Source organism: Ascaphus truei, unplaced genomic scaffold, assembly GCF_040206685.1.
Source record: "Ascaphus truei isolate aAscTru1 unplaced genomic scaffold, aAscTru1.hap1 HAP1_SCAFFOLD_311, whole genome shotgun sequence".
Classification (NCBI taxonomy): domain Eukaryota; kingdom Metazoa; phylum Chordata; class Amphibia; order Anura; family Ascaphidae; genus Ascaphus; species Ascaphus truei.
In genome coordinates, this window is record NW_027456082.1 from 34713 (window position 1) to 57583 (window position 22871).

The 22871-nt window shown below is 48.4% G+C and overlaps 1 protein-coding gene across 1 annotated transcript in view; it reads left to right on the forward strand.

Annotated features, from left to right (window-relative positions):
• The window catches only part of LOC142483237 (uncharacterized), a 35473-nt gene that overhangs the window by 8001 nt on the left and 4601 nt on the right, over nt 1-22871 (forward strand). The window contains exons 2-9 of the mRNA XM_075583300.1: nt 513-8408; nt 9589-9693; nt 10378-10496; nt 11114-11172; nt 11607-11746; nt 15463-15522; nt 17699-17867; nt 18729-18896. Of these exons, the coding sequence (XP_075439415.1) occupies nt 513-8408; nt 9589-9693; nt 10378-10496; nt 11114-11172; nt 11607-11746; nt 15463-15522; nt 17699-17867; nt 18729-18896 (8716 nt within the window). The remainder of the gene's footprint in view (nt 1-512; nt 8409-9588; nt 9694-10377; nt 10497-11113; nt 11173-11606; nt 11747-15462; nt 15523-17698; nt 17868-18728; nt 18897-22871) is intronic.

A 22871-nucleotide genomic window follows, 5' to 3' on the forward strand; every position in this document is an offset into this window, starting at 1 on the left:
ACCTAGGGAGCTAGGATTCCCCCACAACCCACGTGTATGGTCAGTGTAACCCTCAAGCCGGGCATTGTGTTTCTCCTGTTGGCCCCGTCCAAAATGAACTTGTTTTGTTTAGCTCCTTCGTTCTTTCTGGCGTCCGTAATCCAGTGTAAATTGTCCTGGCTTACCGTGACAGACACAATTTAAAAACCTCCCACCGTCGATAGGACCATTAACCACATAGCAAGTCTCATACAAAACAGTGGTTGACCAGACCGATGACCTAGTATATCCTACGTAGAATTATTATCATAAAATGCACGGTCTAATATAGTCCTATTGACACCCTTTATTTGCAAAGAGAGCTATATTTGGGAGTCTCTTTGATACCTGTGGATCATAATTTGTAGCTATAACATGGAGCATATCCCCTAGCCTTAAACCAGACAGTCCTTAACCTCTACCTCAGACTATTGTTGGTTCTGAACGATATGCAGAAATTTACCTGTATATTGTTTTTACTTCCATTTTTCCAGCTACGGACGTAACAACAAAAACCACTACTGAGTCTAGAGCAGCAACTACTACTGACTCTGGAGCAGAAACCACTACTGACTCTGGAGCAGAAACTACTACTGACTCTGGAGCAGAAACTACTACTGACTCTGGAGCAGCAACAACTACTGACTCTGGAGCAGAAACTACTACTGACTCTGGAGCAGAAACTACTACTGACTCTGGAGCAGAAACCACTACCGACTCTGGAGCAGAGACTACTACTGACTCTGGAGCAGAAACCACTACCGACTCTGGAGCAGAAACCACTACCGACTCTGGAGCAGAAACTACTACCGACTCTGGCGCAGAAACCACAACCGACTCTGGAGCAGAAACCACTACTGACTCTGGAGCAGAAACTACTACCGACTCTGGCGCAGAAACCACTACTGACTCTGGAGCAGAAACCTCTACCGACTCTGGAGCAGAAACAACAACTGCCTCTGGAGCAGAAACTACTACTGACTCTGGAGTAGAAACCACTACCGACTCAGGTGCAGAAACTACTACTGCCTCTGGAGCAGAAACCACTACTGACTCTGAAGCAGAAACTACTACTGACTCTGGAGCAGAAACCACTACCGACTCTGGAGAAGAAACCACTACGGACTCTGGAGCAGAAACTACTACTGACTCTGGAGCAGAAACCACTACCGACTCTGGAGCAGAAACCACTACCGACTCTGGAGCAGAAACGACTACTGACTCTGGAGCAGAAACCACTACTGACTCTGGAGCAGAAACCTCTACCAACTCTGGAGCAGAAACTACTACCGACTCTGGAGTAGAAACCACTACCGACTCTGGAGCAGAAACCACTACGGACTCTGGAGCAGAAACTACTATTGACTCTGGAGTAGAAACTACTACTGACTCTGGAGCAGAAACCACTACTGACTCTGGAGCAGAAACCACTACTGACTCTGAAGCAGAAACTACTACTGACTCTGGAGCAGAAACCACTACCGACTCTGGAGCAGAAACCACTACTGACTCTGGAGCAGAAACCACTACCAACTCTGGAGCAGAAACCACTACCGACTCTGGAGCAGAAACCAATTCCGACTCTGGAGCAGAAACCACTACTGACTCTGGAGCAGAAACCACTACTGACTCTGGAGCAGAAACCACTACTGACTCTGGAGCAGAAACCACTACTGACTCTGGAGCAGAAACCACTACTGACTCTGGAGCAGAAACCACTACCGATTCTGGAGCAGAAACAACTACTGACTCTGGAGCAGAAACCACTACCGACTCTGGAGCAGAAACCACTACTGACTCTGGAGCAGAAACCACTACCAACTCTGGAGCAGAAACCACTACCGACTCTGGAGCAGAAACCAATTCCGACTCTGGAGCAGAAACCACTACTGACTCTGGAGCAGAAACCACTACTGACTCTGGAGCAGAAACTACTACTGACTCTGGAGCAGAAACCACTACCGACTCTGGAGCAGAAACTACTACTGACTCTGGAGCAGAAACCACTACTGACTCTGGAGCAGAAACTACTACTGACTCTAGAGTAGAAACCACTACCGACTCTGCAGCAGAAACCACTACTGCCTCTGGTGCAGAAACCACTACTGACTCTGGAGCAGAAACCACTACCGACTCTGGAGCAGAAACCACTACTGACTCTGGAGCAGAAACCACTACTGACTCTGGAGCAGAAACTACTACTGCCTCTGGCGCAGAAACCACTACTGACTCTGGAGCAGAAACCCCTACCGACTCTGGAGCAGAAACCACTACCGACTCTGGAGAAGAAACCACTACGGACTCTGGAGCAGAAACTACTACTGACTCTGGAGCAGAAACCACTACCGACTCTGGAGCAGAAACCACTACCGACTCTGGAGCAGAAACGACTACTGACTCTGGAGCAGAAACCACTACTGACTCTGGAGCAGAAACCTCTACCAACTCTGGAGCAGAAACTACTACCGACTCTGGAGTAGAAACCACTACCGACTCTGGAGCAGAAACCACTACGGACTCTGGAGCAGAAACTACTATTGACTCTGGAGTAGAAACTACTACTGACTCTGGAGCAGAAACCACTACTGACTCTGGAGCAGAAACCACTACTGACTCTGAAGCAGAAACTACTACTGACTCTGGAGCAGAAACCACTACCGACTCTGGAGCAGAAACCACTACTGACTCTGGAGCAGAAACCACTACCAACTCTGGAGCAGAAACCACTACCGACTCTGGAGCAGAAACCAATTCCGACTCTGGAGCAGAAACCACTACTGACTCTGGAGCAGAAACCACTACTGACTCTGGAGCAGAAACCACTACTGACTCTGGAGCAGAAACCACTACTGACTCTGGAGCAGAAACCACTACTGACTCTGGAGCAGAAACCACTACCGATTCTGGAGCAGAAACCACTACTGACTCTGGAGCAGTAACCACTACCGACTCTGGAGCAGAAACCACTACTGACTCTGGAGCAGAAACCACTACCAACTCTGGAGCAGAAACCACTACCGACTCTGGAGCAGAAACCAATTCCGACTCTGGAGCAGAAACCACTACTGACTCTGGAGCAGAAACCACTACTGACTCTGGAGCAGAAACTACTACTGACTCTGGAGCAGAAACCACTACCGACTCTGGAGCAGAAACTACTACTGACTCTGGAGCAGAAACCACTACTGACTCTGGAGCAGAAACTACTACTGACTCTAGAGTAGAAACCACTACCGACTCTGCAGCAGAAACCACTACTGCCTCTGGTGCAGAAACCACTACTGACTCTGGAGCAGAAACCACTACCGACTCTGGAGCAGAAACCACTACTGACTCTGGAGCAGAAACCACTACTGACTCTGGAGCAGAAACTACTACTGCCTCTGGCGCAGAAACCACTACTGACTCTGGAGCAGAAACCCCTACCGACTCTGGAGCAGAAACCACTACTGACTCTAGAGCAGAAACTACTACTGATTCTGGAGTAGAAACTACTACTGCCTCTGGAGCAGAAACCACTACTGACTCTGGAGCAGAATCCACTACTGACTCTGGAGCAGAAACCACTACTGACTCTGGCGTAGAAACCACTACCGACTCTGGAGCAGAAACCACTACCGACTCTGGAGCAGAAACCACTACCGAATCTGGAGCAGAAACCACTACCGACTCTGGAGCAGAAACCACTACCGACTCTGGCGCAGAAACCACTACCGACTCTGGAGCAGAAACCACTACCAACTCTGGAGCAGAAACCACTACCGACTCTGGAGCAGAAACCACTACTGACTCTGGAGCAGAAACCACTACCAACTCTGGAGCAGAAACCACTACCGACTCTGGAGCAGAAACCACTACCGACTCTGGAGCAGAAACCACTACTGACTCTGGAGCAGAAACCACTACTGACTCTGGAGCAGAAACTACTACTGACTCTGGAGCAGAAACCACTACCGACTCTGGAGCAGAAACTACTACTGACTCTGGAGCAGAAACCACTACTGACTCTGGAGCAGAAACTACTACTGACTCTGGAGTAGAAACCACTACCGACTCTGGAGCAGAAACTACTACTGACTCTGGAGTAGAAACCACTACCGACTCTGGAGCAGAAACTACTACTGACTCTGGAGCAGAAACTACTACTGCCTCTGGAGCAGAAACCACTACTGACTCTGGAGCAGAAACCACTACCGACTCTGGAGCAGAAACCACTACTGACTCTGGAGCAGAAACTACTACTGACTCTGGAGCAGAAACCACTACCAACTCTGGAGCAGAAACCACTAACGACTCTGGAGCAGAAACTACTACTGCCTTTGGCGCAGAAACCACTACAGACTCTGGAGCAGAAACCACTACTGACTCTGGCGCTGAAACTACTACCGACTCTGGAGCAGAAACCACTACTGACTTTGGAGCAGAATCCACTACTGACTCTGGAGCAGAAACCACTACTGACTCTGGCGCAGAAACCACTACCGACTCTGGAGCAGAAACCACTACCGACTCTGGAGCAGAAACTACTACCGACTCTGGAGCAGAAACCACTACTGACTTTGGAGCAGAATCCACTACTGACTCTGGAGCAGAAACCACTACTGACTCTGGCGCAGAAACCACTACCGACTCTGGCGCAGAAACCACTACTGACTCTGGAGCAGAAACGACTACTGACTCTGGCGCAGAAACCACTACCGACTCTGGAGCAGAAACCACTACCGACTCTGGAGCAGAAACCACTACCGACTCTGGAGCAGAAACCACTACCGACTCTGGAGCAGAAACTACTACCGACTCTGGCGCAGAAACCACAACCGACTCTGGAGCAGAAACCACTACTGACTCTGGAGCAGAAACTACTACCGACTCTGGCGCAGAAACCACTACTGACTCTGGAGCAGAAACCTCTACCGACTCTGGAGCAGAAACCACTACTGCCTCTGGAGCAGAAACTACTACTGACTCTGGAGTAGAAACCACTACCGACTCAGGTGCAGAAACTACTACTGCCTCTGGAGCAGAAACCACTACTGACTCTGGAGCAGAAACTACTACTGACTCTGGAGCAGAAACCACTACCGACTCTGGAGAAGAAACCACTACGGACTCTGGAGCAGAAACTACTACTGACTCTGGAGCAGAAACCACTACCGACTCTGGAGCAGAAACCTCTACCGACTCTGGAGCAGAAACCACTACTGCCTCTGGAGCAGAAACTACTACTGACTCTGGAGTAGAAACCACTACCGACTCAGGTGCAGAAACTACTACTGCCTCTGGAGCAGAAACCACTACTGACTCTGGAGCAGAAACTACTACTGACTCTGGAGCAGAAACCACTACCGACTCTGGAGAAGAAACCACTACGGACTCTGGAGCAGAAACGACTACTGACTCTGGAGCAGAAACCACTACTGACTCTGGAGAAGAAACCTCTACCAACTCTGGAGCAGAAACTACTACCGACGCTGGAGTAGAAACCACTACCGACTCTGGAGCAGAAACCACTACGGACTCTGGAGCAGAAACTACTACTGACTCTGGAGCAGAAACTACTACCGACTCTGGAGCAGAAACCACTACTGACTCTGGAGCAGAAACCACTACTGACTCTGAAGCAGAAACCACTACTGACTCTGGAGCAGAAACCACTACCGATTCTGGAGCAGAAACAACTACTGACTCTGGAGCAGAAACCCCTACCGACTCTGGCGCAGAAACCACTACCGACTCTGGAGCAGAAACCACTACCGACTCTGGAGCAGAAACCACTACCGACTCTGGAGCAGAAACCACTACCGACTCTGGAGCAGAAACCACTACCGACTCTGGAGCAGAAACCACTACCGACTCTGGCGCAGAAACCACTACTGACTCTGGAGCAGAAACCACTACCGACTCTGGAGCAGAAACCACTACTGACTCTGGAGCAGAAACTACTACTGACTCTGGAGTAGAAACTACTACTGACTCTGGAGTAGAAACCACTACTGACTCTGGAGGAGAAACTACTACTGACTCTGGAGCAGAAACTACTACTGCCTCTGGAGCAGAAACCACAAACTCTGAAGCAGAAACCACTACTGACTCTGAAGCAGAAACTACTACTGACTCTGGAGCAGAAACCACTACCGACTCTGGAGCAGAAACCACTACCGACTCTGGAGCAGAAACCACTACTGACTCTGGAGCAGAAACTACTACTGACTCTGGAGCAGAAACCACTACCGACTCTGGAGCAGAAACCACTACTGACTCTGGAGCAGAAACTACTACTGACTCTGGAGCAGAAACCACTACCGATTCTGGAGCAGAAACCACTACCGACTCTGGAGCAGAAACCACTACCGACTCTGGAGCAGAAACTACTACTGACTCTGGAGCAGAAACCACTACCGACTCTGGAGCAGAAACCACTACTGACTCTGGAGCAGAAACCACTACTGACTCTGGAGCAGAAACCACTACCGACTCTGGAGCAGAAACTACTACCGACTCTGGAGTAGAAACCACTACCGACTCTGGAGCAGAAACCACTACTGACTCTGGAGCAGAAACTACTACTGTTTCTGGAGCAGAAACTACTACTGCCTCTGGAGCAGAAACAACTACTGCCTCTGGAGCAGAAACCACTACCGACTCTGGAGCAGAAACCACTACTGACTCTGGAGCAGAAACCACTACCGACTCTGGAGCAGAAATCACTACTGACTCTGGAGCAGAAACCACTACTGACTCAGTAGCAGAAACCACTACTGACTCTGGAGCAGAAACCACTACTGACTCTGGAGCAGAAACCACTACCGACTCTGGAGCAGAAACCACTACTGACTCTGGAGCAGAAACCACTACTGACTCTGGAGCAGAAACCACTACTGACTCTGGAGCAGAAACCACTACTGACTCAGGAGCAGAAACAACTGTGGACTCTGGAGCAGAATCCACTACTGACTCTGGAGTAGAAACCACTACCGACTCTGGAGCAGAAACCACTACCGACTCTGGCGCAGAAACCACTACCGACTCTGGAGCAGAAACCACTACCGACTCTGGAGCAGAAACCACTACTGACTCTGGAGCAGAAACTACTACTGACTCTGGAGTAGAAACTACTACTGACTCTGGAGTAGAAACCACTACTGACTCTGGAGAAGAAACTACTACTGACTCTGGAGCAGAAACTACTACTGCCTCTGGAGCAGAAACCACCAACTCTGGAGCAGAAACCACTACTGACTCTGAAGCAGAAACTACTACTGACTCTGGAGCAGAAACCACTACCGACTCTGGAGCAGAAACCACTACCGACTCTGGAGCAGGAACCACTACTGACTCTGGAGCAGAAACTACTACTGACTCTGGAGCAGAAACCACTACCGACTCTGGAGCAGAAACCACTACTGACTCTGGAGCAGAAACTACTACTGACTCTGGAGCAGAAACCACTACCGACTCTGGAGCAGAAACCACTACCGACTCTGGAGCAGAAACCACTACCGACTCTGGAGCAGAAACTACTACTGACTCTGGAGCAGAAACCACTACTGACTCTGGAGCAGAAACCACTACTGACTCTGGAGCAGAAACTACTACTGACTCTGGAGCAGAAACCACTACTGACTCTGGAGCAGAAACCACTACCGACTCTGGAGCAGAAACCACTACCGACTCTGGAGCAGAAACTACTACTGACTCTGGAGCAGAAACCACTACCGACTCTGGAGCAGAAACCACTACCGACTCTGGAGCAGAAACTACTACTGACTCTGGAGCAGAAACAACTACCGCCTCTGGAGCAGAAACCACTACCGACTCTGGAGCAGAAACCACTACTGACTCTGGAGCAGAAACCACTACTGACTCTGGAGCAGAAACCACTACTGACACTGGAGCAGAAACCACTACCGATTCTGGAGCAGAAACCACTACTGACTCTGGAGCAGAAACCACTACTGACTCTGGAGCAGAAACCACTACCGACTCTGGAGCAGAAACCACTACCGACTCTGGAGCAGAAACCACTACCGACTCTGGAGCAGAAACCACTACTGACTCTGGAGCAGAAACCACTACCGACTCTGGAGCAGAAACCACTACTGACTCTGGAGCAGAAACCACTACTGACTCTGGAGCAGAAACCACTACTGCCTCTGGAGCAGAAACCACTACCGACTCTGGAGCAGAAACCACTACTGTCTCTGGAGCAGAAACTACTACTGGCTCTGGAGAAGAAACCACTGCGGACTCTGGAGCAGAAACCACGACAGCCGCAAGTGCTCAAGCTACCACATCTACCCACGGTGGTCTCAGCAGCCCTGATGTTATCCTCTCAACAACTCAGCCTAATTCAACTTCCAGCAGCATCAGGCCACCAGCTACCAATCCAGGTAAGTCCCCAGCGCATCCGTGCCTGCAACACTGCTTCCTCCCATCCTTTACCTCTCTGTTCTTCTTTATCTTTATTCATATACGTAGGACTTCTTTACCTCAAGTCTGCTGTACAGCATCTCATAAAATGGTTTCCTTCATTCCACATAGCACACCTACACAGCACCTTGTTACTACCACTGTCTCCTGTTGCCCCACCCTGAAATAATCTTACACATCCTTTTTGCATCCATGCCTCCCCTCCTATACAGATTGTACACTTACCTATACTGGAACTATACCTCCTTGCACACTTTTGTTATATCTTTACTTGACCTAAGGGCTTCATAACCCTCAGTCATCTACGTACCTTCTTTCAATACTCCTCTCTCCCCGCATCTATATACCCTTCAACTGCAATTTTAACTCTCAGCATACCTTCTATACCAACCTTTTTTTATTTCATTAAGATCTAACTCCATTTATACCTCAGCTCTTCCCCTGTAACTGCTCTGTTTTGCTTTACACATACTGTAGCGCCGACGAGTATTCTAAAACAAATCTGGGGCAATCACCAACAAGACCCAGGTACATGCTGGGTACATGCTGGGTACATGCTGGGTACATGCTGGGTACATGCTGGGTACATGCTGGGTACATGCTGGGTACATGCTGGGCACATACTGGGTACATGCTGCAAACATTTCAGTGACATTTCTGCAGAGACTAATGGCCCATCGGATTAACAGCGGGGGTCCCTGGCAGTCCCATTCAAACTGAATGGGACTGCCCGGGATCCCTGCTGTGTTAATCCGATAGGCCATTAGTCTCTGCAGAAATGTCACTGAAATGTTTGCAGCATCTACCCAGCATGTACCCAGCATGTACCTAGCATGTACCCAGCATGTACCTGGAACTTGTTGGTGATTGCCCCAGATTTGCCAAGGCAAGTTTAAGGCAAGTTTTAGAATACTCGTCGGCGCACCTGTATCTGGAGCTCGATATGGATTACCAGCACCAGCACCAGTATATTGTATGTATTGTGTGCTGGTGTCTTCACCAACCTAGTCAGCGTCAGTATTTAAAATATTACATCCCTCGTCCGATCTCTCCCGTTCTCCATACTGCACCCGTTTCCCTATGTCGATGACTCGATCTCAGAGGTGGTGCCCACGCTTACTTGATGTCTCTGTGCTTTAGGTCTCGCCTGTGTATATGGTCAATACGATGGTGTTAAGTGCGTGTGTAACCACCAGAACATCTACGGGCCCCTGTGCGAGGTCATTTTGGACGAGATCAGACCAGGTACGTTTGGAATCCGCGTTTTGGGAATCCCAATGAGTGCGGGAGTTGGGTTGACAATGCCATAACTTTAGCATTTATGAAAAGTCAAAATAGGTGGAAGTCTGCCCCCTCTTTTCCAAGGGACTGATCACTCATTTAGGATTGGACTCTGTAATCCTCAGCACATGGGGATACAGATCATGATGGGAGCTGCAATGCAGGGCATGTCATTCACAGTCACTATATGAACTCTTTGCGGTGACGTCACAAAAGGTAGCCAACATCGCGGACACAGTCATAGATCTTGCCGACATGTGACTTCACTACCCCAGGCAGTATCATCATAACTAACAGCGCAGAGAACGGCCGTCACAATCTGTGGCACCATAAGCAGAGCGACGTCATCAACGTACCCTGTAGGACCGTCTTTAGGTTTCTACCCCTCCTATGGAGGGATTGTTAGTGTGGCACTCACCAATTGGGGTTAGTGACAGGAATGTCCTGATGGTTCCCATGACTCTGCGTGTCTTATTACAGATAATAATACCTATTACGTATTTACACCCCGGGCAACGCCGGGTATATCAGCTAATATATTATATAATGTTCATAGGGTATTTGAGGGGCAATTAAAATGGGGGTGGGGGGTGTTAAGCCACTGAAAATCCTGCCATGTCCTTACGTCTCTGGCTTCCTTTGTTATAGAGAAGGTCATCGCTAAAATTAATGTCACTGTCACGGTGGAGAATGAAGAATTCAATGAAGAGCTAACGGACACAACATCCCAGGGATATAAAGACTTCGAGAAAAGGTTCCGGGAGCAAGTATGTGTGGGGGGAAAGGGGGGGTGGGGCGGAGGCGTTTATACTTTTAACGATGTCACCTCCACAGTGTAGCACCAGCCGGCGGGAGGTCACTGCTTCACCACCAGAAGATTCATTTTGTCACGGGCCTCCTTGTTGGCGCAAAACGCGTTGGCGGGGTTTTAAATGGCTAATCAATAAACGTATACGTTTTTTGCACTCTAGCCCTGAGGTTTTTGGTTGAACTGCACCGTCCCTTTCAAAATCAACCTCTCTGATTAAGATACGGTATGAGTACTGTATGCTATTGCGGCTTTAGTATTAAAAGGGGCATTATTGTTACTGTCATAGGTATTTATTCACAATGTGCCAACGTGATCCAAAAGAGCCGCAGAATAGGGTGCGAAAGCTAAAATAAAAATAATAAAAGATACAAAAATATTACTAGACTTAAAGAAAACGTCAGAAGAGGTAGATATATTCTTGATCCTAAGCTTACAATATAAAGGGAAAAAGTGGGAGAGAAGAGACAGAAGATGCGTTGGGGCGAGAGGTTGGTGCTGTTTATGTTCTGTACTTGGAGTATATTTCTAGTAGCTGGGATGCATTGGGTGACAGATTTCTCTCCTATTCTGCAGATGGGAATCTTGTATATAAACGTCACCAACTACAACGGAGTAAGGATCACCTTCATCAGGTGAGAAACCCTCCCAGGACCACACAAAACCCCAAAGCCAGCATGTACCAGGGGGGAGGTTATATCTGATGCCCTCTCAGTCACTGAATGTTCCCCTGTCACTGCACAGATCATAACAACACATATGGTGGCAGAAGTGGGATTATATTATCCAGTGTCCAATCACCACGGGCCAGATCCATAAAACTCTGTCAAATGACTTAACGTTGATGTTATCTTAAGAGGGGTCTGACCCAAAGAGTCTGGGGGATATGTACAGGTCGTTGATGACATTTATTTAATAACGGAACCAGTTACAAAGGGGAAATGAGCGACTCCGTGGCATGTCCGGAGCAATGCTGCAGTTGTCGATGCTTGATACATGACTCTGTTTTGCTCTACCCCTCTTTCTAGTCTCCCTTCTAACCTCTCTACCCCCCGTCTCTCTCTTCCAGGAAAGGAAGTATTGTTGTTGAACATGTAGTGCTGCTGGAAGTTGATTTTGCCAAATATAGAGAGCAGTATGCAGAGGCTGTGGAAAGGCTTAATGAGACTTTAAGACATTCCCACTGCACAACAATAGAATTGACCAAAGGTAAGTGCAGAGATGGGGATGTGTGCGCTATGGAAAATGCAGACACGTACACACACACACAAACACACGTACACACACACACAAACACATGTACATACATGATGCACTCAGTGATACACAAGCACTGGGAGCATTGATAGTGCAGCACTGTGGTTAACCACGGGGTATACTTACCTGCACCCACCTCCCAGCAGCGCTCCCATTGATCTATCATCAGGGGGGGTCCTTCCCTGCCTGGGTTTGCATTTGGCTTCCTGTGTATGCAGCAGTGCTATGTGCCCTACTGCAGCTTTGTAACACAGTGCTGCACTATCAATGCTCCCAGTGCTTGTGTATCACAATACCTATGTAGAGTGCACACCAGCTACTTCCCTGACAGGGTTATATTCATTGTGCATCTACTAAATCATTTTCATACTAGTATTGTGAGAATCAACAGTTTCTCTAATCTACTGTGCTTCACACTAACTATGACACTACCTGGTCATCTAGAGTGATTGCACATCAGAACTGAACAGTACACTTTTTACTGCTGCGGCACAGTTTATTCGAGCATTTGCCCGTTCTGTGCCGCAGCAGTAGCCTGGCGCGCGCCCGAGTGTGACGGGCGCGCGCCGAAGCAGCGGAAGAGCGCCCTCCGATCGGGGCGCTCTCCCTACCGCTGCCGGGTCCGCCGGGTCCCCCGGAACCCCCTGCCGCTGTCCCGCGATCGCGGGACACCAGGGCTCCCTCGGGGAGCCCTTGGACACGCGTGCAGGGGGCGCAGGCTCCCGATGACGCGTGACCGCGCGTCTATGACGCGCGGCACGCCGAGGGGCGGCCACTAGCAAGCCGGGAAATCTCCCGGCTTGCGGATCTGGCCGCACTGCGATAAAGTGTGTCGCCAGTGTAGGTTTTAAATATATTTGTTATGTTTGCATTTTTCAACTATCATTAAATTAAAGTTTATTATTTTCATTAGTAGGGCTGAGTGCATCATATAGGGTTCTTTCCTCTCTCCTCCTATACGCTTAAGTTTCACCCTGATAGCACCTCCCTAGAAAGTCTATTTTGAGCTGAGCAGGATTTTCCCCTCCCCCTTCCCTTTCCCCCACTGACTACACGTACATACACACACACACAAACACACGTACACACACACACACACAAACACACGTACACACACACACACTTCTGCAGGTGCCTCTGCACAGGCATATTCAAACACCGGGAAACTGGATGCCGCCCACCCATCGCGTGCTTAAAACCCGGCCGATTATTTAACAGATGAGCCGTTAGCGCGTCCGCGCCGAATCTGTTGATTCCTGGAGCCTCTTTGGCACCATCGCTGGCCGACATGTTCTAATCTGTGACTGGCACCGCGCCGCGCTTATCAAAGAAGGAAACGTGCCCTTCGGTAGTTTCTTAACTTCGCCGTTACACCCCAACATCACGGCCGCACCGTCACACGCAAGGCAAACGAAATGATAATTTGGGGGGGGGGGAGGGGTGCCAACTTCGACCCTGGAAAAAGGTTCCGGTTACACAGCACCGAGACGCACCGTCACAGAAAAAGCACGGCTAATATTTCATTGCAGTTGGGGCTTTAGTTACATAATTAGGCCGCAGTATGGTAAGTTTGCGCCCTCCCTCCCCCCTCCCTCCCCCCCACTCCAAGGTAACCTGAAATCAGGCAAGTCGGGAATTCGAATTCCATTTTGTTTAGCGTGCAATGAGCGGCTAGCTTGTCCCGCGCTTGGTAAAAATGTCTAACGCAAACTCCAATGTCAATGAAATATTAGAGATCGTTAAAGAAGTGCAGGACCTGATGCAGCAGGATATATGCAAGGTTTTGCACAAACACAGACATGTGTGTCCACAGATATATATATGTATGTATGCATATATGTCTTTATTTATATAGCGCAATTAATGTACATAGCGCGTCACAGCAGTAATACACGTGACAATCATATAAATAACAAATAATACACATAACACATAAAGGGGAGAAGTGTTTCATACATAAAAGTAACATTAAGGAAGAGGATGTCACGGTAGCTTATGACAAGATATAATGAACACCAAATATCTGGGTTGAACTGAACGAGGCTTAGATATAATAAAATATAATTTATTCCTTAAATAAGGTGAACACAGCAATATAGTACAATTAACAGGCAAGAAGATAACACTTACTTAGGGTTGGGGAATGGAGAAGTATCCAATAGCAATTCTCCAGCAGTCCAGTGACATTCAAGATGGAATCAGAAGCACAACTAAAAACTGTAGGGTTGACACAGTTTATATACCTGTGCAACCCTATTCTTAACATTGAACACAGCCTATTGGTGAACAATTATCTATATCCACTCTCTAATGTGGAGACACAGACTAACAGACTAACCCATGCCCTCAGGTAACAATTAGACTGGCAGAATTTGTTGATTGACTAATACTTAATCCCTAGACATTGGATAACAATCAAGGCAGTTACTTTTTGATCACCGTGCTTAGGCTACTCAGCCGTCTGCCCTTCATGACTTATTAGCTTAGCAAATGGCGTCTGCATTTTCAGAACAGATCCAAAATAAAATACATATACACTTTAATATCTACACATATTAATAAGTTCCATTCTGATGGGCTCAGTGGGTCGACCTTTGCCAGTTTTTAATGCCTACAGTGACTCCACATATTGGCCAAATATGAACTCTCTGTGACCTCCAGAACTGGAGATACAGAAATGCACTTTAAAACATTAAAATACATGCTTATAATGAAACATGGGAACAGGGGAACATACATTTTCAAGGTACAAACCTCATCCCTGGACCGCAGTCCAGTTAACCCCTTGTCTCTCTGGTGAGGTCAGGGGATGGCCATATGGGGTGCAACCCCTTTAATACCGGGCCACCCCCTTTCTCCCTCTACAGAGGAGTCTCTGCTCCGAGGAGCTTACACTCTAATTAGTAGGTAGGGAGAACGTACAGAGACAGTAGGAGGGCGTTCTGGTAAGTGCATCTGCAGGGGGCCAAGCTTTATGTATCAGGTGTATAGTATCAGCCACGGAGCTACTCATATACTTCTTTAAGCAGGTGTGTTTTAAGGTGGGACTTAAAGGTGGATAGAGAGGGTGCTAGTCGGGTATTGAGGGGAAGGGCGTTCCAGAGGTGCGGGGCAGTCAGTGAGAAAGGGTTAAGGCGGGAGAGGGCTTTAGATACAAAGGGGGTAGAAAGAAGACACCCTTGAGTGGAACACAAGAGTCGGGGTGATGCATAGCGAGAAATTATGGCTGAGATGTAAAAAGGGGCAGAGGAGCGTAAAGCTTTAAAAGTGAGGAGGAGAATGGAGTGTGAGATGCGGGATTTGATAGGAAGCCAGGAGAGGGATTTCAGGAGGGAGACGCTGAGACAGATCTAGGAAAGAGCAGAGTGATTCTGGCAGCAGCATTTAGGATAGATTGTAGGGGAGACAGGTGAGAGGCAGGAAGGCCGGACAGCAGGAGGTTACAGTAATCGAGACGGGAGAGAATGAGGGCCTGAGTCAGAGTTTTAGCAGTCGGGCAACAGGGGAACGGGCGTATCTTTGTAACATTGCGGAGGAAAAAGCAACAGGTTTAGCTACCTTTTCAATGTGAGCAGAGAATGTGTGTGTGTACAGTATATATATTCACAGACGCATACACTCTCCCTTAGTGCCTGATGTGTAAGTCATTGTGTCCTTTTCTTTCACAGAAACCTTGTGCTTTGTTCCAAACACAGAGAAAATCAACAAAAATGAGATAGATTTAAAAGGTAAGGGTGGTGACAGTATGTACATAGCAGCCAATATATTCCCTATGGGTATCAGTGACACCCTGCGATCACTGTGTGTATATAGCAGGGTATATTCCCTATGCATATCAGTGACACCCTGCGGTCACCGTGTGTATATAGCAGGGTATATTCCCTATGGGTATCAGTGACACCCTGCGGTCACTGTGTGTATATAGCAAGGTATATTCCCTATGGGTATCAGTGACACCCTGCGGTCACTGTGTGTATATAGCAGGGTATACCCCCTATGGGTATCAGTGACACCCTGCGGTCACTGTGTGTATATAGCAGGGTATATTCCCTATGGGTATCAGTGACACCCTGCGGTCACTGTGTGTATATAGCAGGGTATATTCCCTATGGGCAGTGTTCGACAAACCTATACATTTGCTCGCCCCGGGCGAGTGGATTTAACCCCCGGGCGAGTAAATATTGGCCAAAGCAGCACACGTTTGGTACTAGGTGGCGAGTAGATGTTTTTGTGTGGCGAGTAGATTTTTTGGTGATTTGTCAACCACTGCCTATGGGTATCAGTGACACCCTGCGGTCACTGTGTGTATATAGCAGGGTATATTCCCTATGGGTATCAGTGACGCCCTGCGGTCACCGTGTGTATATAGCAGGGTATATTCCCTATGGGTATCAGTGACAACCTGCGGTCACTGTGTGTATATAGCAGGGTATATTCCCTATGGGTATCAGTGACGCCCTGCGGTCACCGTGTGTATATAGCAGGGTATATTCCCTATGGGTATCAGTGACACCCTGCGGTCACCGTGTGTATATAGCAGGGTATATTCCCTATGGGTATCAGTGACACCCTGCGGTCACTGTGTGTATATAGCAGGGTGTATTCCCTATGGGTATCAGTGACACCCTGCGGTCACTGTGTGTATATAGCAGGGTATATTCCCTATGGGTATCAGTGACGCCCTGCGGTCACCGTGTGTATATAGCAGGGTATATTCCCTATGGATATCAGTGACACCCTGCGGTCACTGTGTGTAAATAGCAGGGTATATTCCCTATGGGTATCAGTGACGCCCTGCGGTCACTGTGTATATATAGCAGGGTATATTCCCTATGGGTATCAGTGACACCCTGCGGTCACCGTGTGTATATTTATTTATTTATTTATCAAATATTTTACCAGGAAGTAATACATTGCGAGTTACCTCTCGTTTTCAAGTATGTCCTGGTCACAGAGTAAAACAAATAATACATGGTTACAAGTACAGTTACATAAATGAACAAAGTATACATTATATACAAGACATTGCGTGCACAGTTAAAGAAAATATATATTATGAGCGTATGAAACAGTTACAGACCAGATTAAAGTGTGAGACAGCCTTAGATTTGAAAGAACTTTAGCTGGTGCTGGATGTGAGAGTCTCTGGTAGGTTGTTCCAGTTTTGGGGTGCACGGAAGGAGAAGGAGGAACGTCCGGATACTTTGTTGAGCCTTGGGACCATGAACAGTCTTTTGGAGTCTGATCTCAGGTGATAGGTACTGCATGTGGTAGGGGTGAGGAGCTTGTTCACAGTAGCTGGGTAGCTTGTCCAGAAAGTATTTGAGGGTGAGACAGGAAAGGTGAACTTTGCGCCTAGACTCGAGTGATGACCAATCTAGTTCTTTGAGCATTTCGCAGTGATGTGTGTTGTAGTTGCATTGGAGAACAAAACGACAAATTGAATTGTAGAGGGTGTAAAGTTTGCTAAGGTGGGTTTGAGGAGCCGAGCCATATACTATGTCTCCATAGTCAATAATTGGCATTAGCATCTGCTGTGCGATACGCTTTCTGACCAGGAGACTTAGGGAGGATTTGTTCCTGTAAAGTACCCCTAGTTTGGCATAGGTCTTGGTTGTCAGGGTATCAGTGTGCATCCCGAATGTTAAGTGGGAGTCAAACCATAAGCCCCAACATATATAGCAGGGTATATTCCCTATGGGTATCAGTGACACCCTGCGGTCACTGTGTGTATATAGCAGGGTACAGTATATACTCTATGGGTATCAGTGACACCCTGCGGTCACTGTGTGTATACAGTATACTGTAGTAGGGTACTATACATTCGCTATGATTATGGTGCAGTCACAGTGACACCCGGTGGTCAGTGTGTATATTACATGGGCTCATGTTCTTGCCCCTCAGACCTGTGCTCACTGGTGCTGTCCATCCCTGAGGAGCTGCGGGAATATTATTACCCGGTGGACATCTCCGGGGAGGTGAGCTGTGTGTCCAACTGCAGCAGCACCAATAAGCATTACATCCTGTGCAACAAGGGCCGGTGCTCAGTCACACAGCAGGGACCACGCTGCTAGTGAGTTTACCTTCTCGTCTCTGTCTCTCTGTCTCTCTGTCTCTCCCTCTCTGTCTCTCTCTCTCTGTCTCTCTCTCTCTCTATTCCTTCCCTACTTCTATCTCCTCAATTCATCTCTATCCTTATCCTCCCTCTCTCCTAATTCTCACTCACTCACTCACTCACTCACTCCTCCTTTTAACTCTCTCTCTACTCATTCTCCTCACTCTTTCCCCCTTCTCTCTCCCTCTATTCAATCTCCCTCCTCACCCTCTCCCTCCTCACCCTCTCCCTCCTCACTCTCTCCCTCCTCACACTCTCCCTCCTCACACTCTCCCTCCTCACACTCTCCCTCCTCACACTCTCCCTCCTCACTCTCTCCTCACCCTCTCGCCTCACTCTCTTGCCTCGCTCTCTTTCCTCGCTCTCTCCCTCCTCACACTCTCCCTCCTCACACTCTCCCTCCTCACACTCTCCCTCCTCACATTCTCCCTCCTCACATTCTCCCTCCTCACACTCTCCCTCCTCGCACTCTCCCTCCTCACACTCTCCCTCCTCACTCTCTCCCTCCTCACTCTCTCCCTCCTCACTCTTCTCTCTCCTCACTCTTCTCTCTCCTCACTCTTCTCTCTCCTCACTCTTCTCTCTCCTCACTCTTCTCTCTCCTCACTCTTCTCTCTCCTCACTCTTCTCTCTCTCACTCTTCTCTCTCCTCACTCTTCTCTCTCCTCACTCTTCTCTCTCCTCACTCTTCTCCCTCCTCACTCTTCTCTCTCCTCACACTGTCTCTCCTCACACACTCTCTCTCTCTCTCTCCTCACTCTCTCCCCTCACGCTCTCCTTCTCTCTCTCCCCTCACTCTCTCCTTCTCTCTCTCCTCAGCTGTGACAGCTCAGATCAGTTCTGGTACACAGGACATCGATGTCAGACGGCTATCAGTAAGCCAGGTGTATACGGAGGGGTCGGGGCCGGCCTGGCTGTCCTCCTCATCGTCATCGTCGCCCTGGCTGTCATCTCGTGCCGACGCCGACGGCGTCCGGTCAGAGAGAAGTGAGTGTGCGCGGTGTTATAGTTACATACACACATATCACAAGCAGAGACACGGAGAACCTCGATACGCGGAGAGACGAGGACGGGAGTTACCTCTCTGTGTAATAACGGTGACACCTAACACCTCTCCCCACCCGTCTCAGGGGAACATACGTGGGGATATGGGTATTAGAATATAATACATGTATTTCCCGTTACACGGGAGCGGCTGTGTGCTTAATACATGTCAGAGTGACACTATGATCCATTTATGTATGTATGTATATCTTTATGTATATGGCGCCATACATGTACATAGCGCGTCAGAGCAGTAACACACGTGACATATTCAAGTAACACATAATGGGAATAAGCGCTTCAGACACGAGAGCAAGAATAGGAAGGTGTGTTTTAAGAAAGGTCTTAAAGGTGGATAGAGAGGGTGCTAGTCGGGTACTGAGGGGAAGGGCATTCCAGGGGTGCGGGGCAATCAGTGAGAAAGGTTTAAGGCGGGAGAGGACTTTAGATACAAAGGGGTAGAGAGAAGACATCCGTGAGAAGAACGCAAGAGTTGAGCAGGTGTATAGTGAGATATTAGGGTGAGATGTAAGGAGGGGCAGAGGAGGGTATAGTGAGATATAAGGGTGAGATGTAAGGAGGGGCAGAAGAGGGTATAGTGAGATATTAGGGTGAGGTGTAAGGAGGGGCAGAGGAGGGTATAGTGAGATATTAGGGTGAGATGTAAGGAGGGGCAGAAGAGGGTATAGTGAGATATTAGGGTGAGGTGTAAGGACGGGCAGAGGGGGGTATAGTGAGATATTAGGGTGAGATGTAAGGAGGGGCAGAGGAGGCTATAGTGAGATATTAGAGATGAGGTGTAAGGAGGGGCAGAGGAGGGTATATTGAGATATTAGGGTGAGATGTAAGGAGGGGCAGAGGAGGGTATAGTGAGATATTAGGGTGAGATGTAAGGAGGGGCAGAGGAGGGTATAGTGAGGGGCAGAGGATGGTATAGTGTGATATTAGGGCTGAGGTGTAAGGAGGGGCAGAGGGTGGTATAGTGAGATATTAGGGCTGAGGTGTAAGGAGGGGCAGAGGGGTGTATAGTGAGATATTAGGGTGAGGCATAAGGAGGGGCAGAGGATGGTATAGTGAGATATTAGGGTGAGATGTAAGGAGGGGCAGAGGATGGTATAGTGTGATATTACGGCTGAGGTGTAAGGAGGGGCAGTCTGGGGTATAGTGAGATATTAGGGTGAGGTGTAAGGAGGGGCAGAGGAGGGTATAGTGAGATATTAGGGTGAGATTTAAGGGGGGCAGAGGAGGGTATAGTGTGATATTAGGGCTGAGGTGTAAGGAGTGGGAGAGGAGGGTATAGTGAGATATTAGGGTCAGGTGTAAGGAGGGGCAGAGGAGGGTATAGTGAGATATTAGGGTGAGATGTAAGGAGGGGCAGAGGAGGGTATAGTGAGGGGCATAGGAGGGTATAGTGAGATATTAGGGCTGAGGTGTAAGGAGGGACAGAGGAGGGTATAGTGAGATATTAGAGCTGAGGTGTAAGGAGGGGCAGAGGATGGTATAGTGTGATATTAGGGCTGAGGTGTAAGGAGGGGCAGAGGGGGTATAGTGAGATATTAGGGCTGAGGTGTAAGGAGGGGCAGAGGGGTGTATAGTGAGATATTAGGGTGAGGTGTAAGGAGGGGCAGAGGAGGGTATAGTGAGATATTAGGGTGAGATGTAAGGAGGGGCAGAGCGGTGTATAGTGAGATATTAGGGTGAGATGTAAGGAGGGGCAGAGAAGGGTATAGTGAGATATGAGGGTGAGATGTAAGGAGGGGCAGAGGAGGGTATGGTGAGATATTAGGGTGAGGTGTAAGGAGGGGCAGAGAAGGGTATAGTGAGATATTAGGGCTGAAGTGTAAGGAGGGGCAGAGGAGGGTATAGGGATATATGAGGGTGAGATGTAAGGAGGGGCAGAGGAGGGTATAGTGAGATATTAGGGTGAGATGTAAGGAGGGGCAGAGCGGTGTATAGTGAGATATTAGGGTGAGATGTAAGGAGAGGCAGAGGAGGGTATGGTGAGATATTAGGGTGAGGTGTAAGGAGGGGCAGAGCGGTGTATAGTGAGATATTAGGGTGAGATGTAAGGAGGGGCAGAGGAGGGTATAGTGAGATATTAGGGTGAGGTGTAAGGAGGGGCAGAGGAGGGTATACTGAGACATTAGGGTGAGATGTAAGGAGGGGCAGAGGAGGATATAGTGTGATATTAGGGCTGAGGTGTAAGGAGGGGCAGAGGAGAGTATAGCGAGATATTAGGATGAGGTGTAAGGAGGGGCAGAGGATGGTATAGTGTGATATTAGGACTGAGGTGTAAGGAGGGGCAGAGGAGGGTATAGTGAGATATTAGGGTGAGGTGTAAGGAGGGGCAGAGGGGGGGTATAGTGAGATATTAAGGTGAGATGTAAGGAGGGGCAGAGGAGGGTATAGTGAGATATTAGGGTGAGGTGTGAGGAGGGGCAGAGCGGTGTATAGTGAGAAATTAGGGTGAGATGTAAGGAGGGGCAGAGGGGGGTATAGTGAGATATTAGGGTGAGATGTAAGGAGGGGCAGAGGGGGGTATAGTGAGATATTAGGGTGAGATGTAAGGAGGAGCAGAGGAGGGTATAATGAGATATTAGGGTGAGATGTAAGGAGGGGCAGAGGAGGGTATAGTGAGATATTAGGGTGAGATGTAAGGAGGGGCAGTGGAGGGTATAGTGAGATATTAGGGTGAGAAGTAAGGAGGAGCAGAGGAGGGTATAGTGAGATATTAGGGTGAGATGTAAGGAGGGGCAGAGGAGGGTATAGTGAGATATTAGGGTGAGATGTAAGGAGGGGCAGAGGAGGGTATAGTGAGATATTAGGGTGAGATGTAAGGAGGGGCAGAGAGGTGTATAGTGAGAGATTAGGGTGAGATGTAAGGAGGGGCAGAGGAGGGTATAGTGAGATATTAGGGTGAGATGTAAGGAGGGGCAGAGGGGGGTATAGTGAGATATTAGGGTGAGATGTAAGGAGGGGCAGAGGAGGCTATAGTGAGATATTAGGGTGAGATGTAAGGAGGGGCAGAGGAGGGTATAGTGAGATATTAGGGTGAGATGTAAGGAGGGGCAGAGGAGGGTATAGTGAGATATTAGGGTGAGATGTAAGGAGGGGCAGAGGGGTGTATAGTGAGAGATTAGGGTGAGATGTAAGGAGGGGCAGACAAGTGTAAAGCTTTAAAAGTGAGGAGAATCTTGTAAGTGATACAGAGTTTAATAGGAAGCCAGGAGAGGGATTTCAGCAGGAGAGACGCAGAGACAGATTTAGGAGAAAGTCGAGTGATTCTAGCAGCACTTAGCATAGATTTTAGGGGAGTTGTTAGAGTTTTAGCAGCAGAGTGACAGTGGAAAGAGCGAATCTTTGCAATGTTCCCGAGGAAAAAGCGACAGGTTTTAGTTACTTTGTGAATGTGAGAGGAGAATGTGAGAGAGGAATCGAGTGTGACCCCTAGGCAGCGTGCTTGGGCTACTGGGTGAATGATGGTAGTTCCAACAGTAATGTGGAAGGAGGTAGTAGGGCCAGGTTAGGGAGGAAGTATGAGGAGCTCTGTTTTAGCCATGTTGAGTTTAAGGCGGCGGAGGGCAATCCATGATGATATAGCAGAGAGACATTCAGAAACTTTGGTTTGTACAGCAGGTGTAAGGTCGGGTGTTGAAAGGTATATTTGTGTCATCAGCATAGAGGTGATATTTAAACTCAAGAGATGTTATTAGGTCACCTAGAGAGAGTGTGTACAGAGAAAAGAGGAGAGGTCCCAGGACAGAGCCCTGGGGTACCCCCACAGAGAGAGATCGATTTTATATATAGTGTATTTACTGGCTATGCATTTTAACCCAGGCTGTGCTCAATAGCTGTGATATATAGTTACATAGTTACATAGTTACATAGTTACATAGTAGATGAGGTTGAAAAAAGACG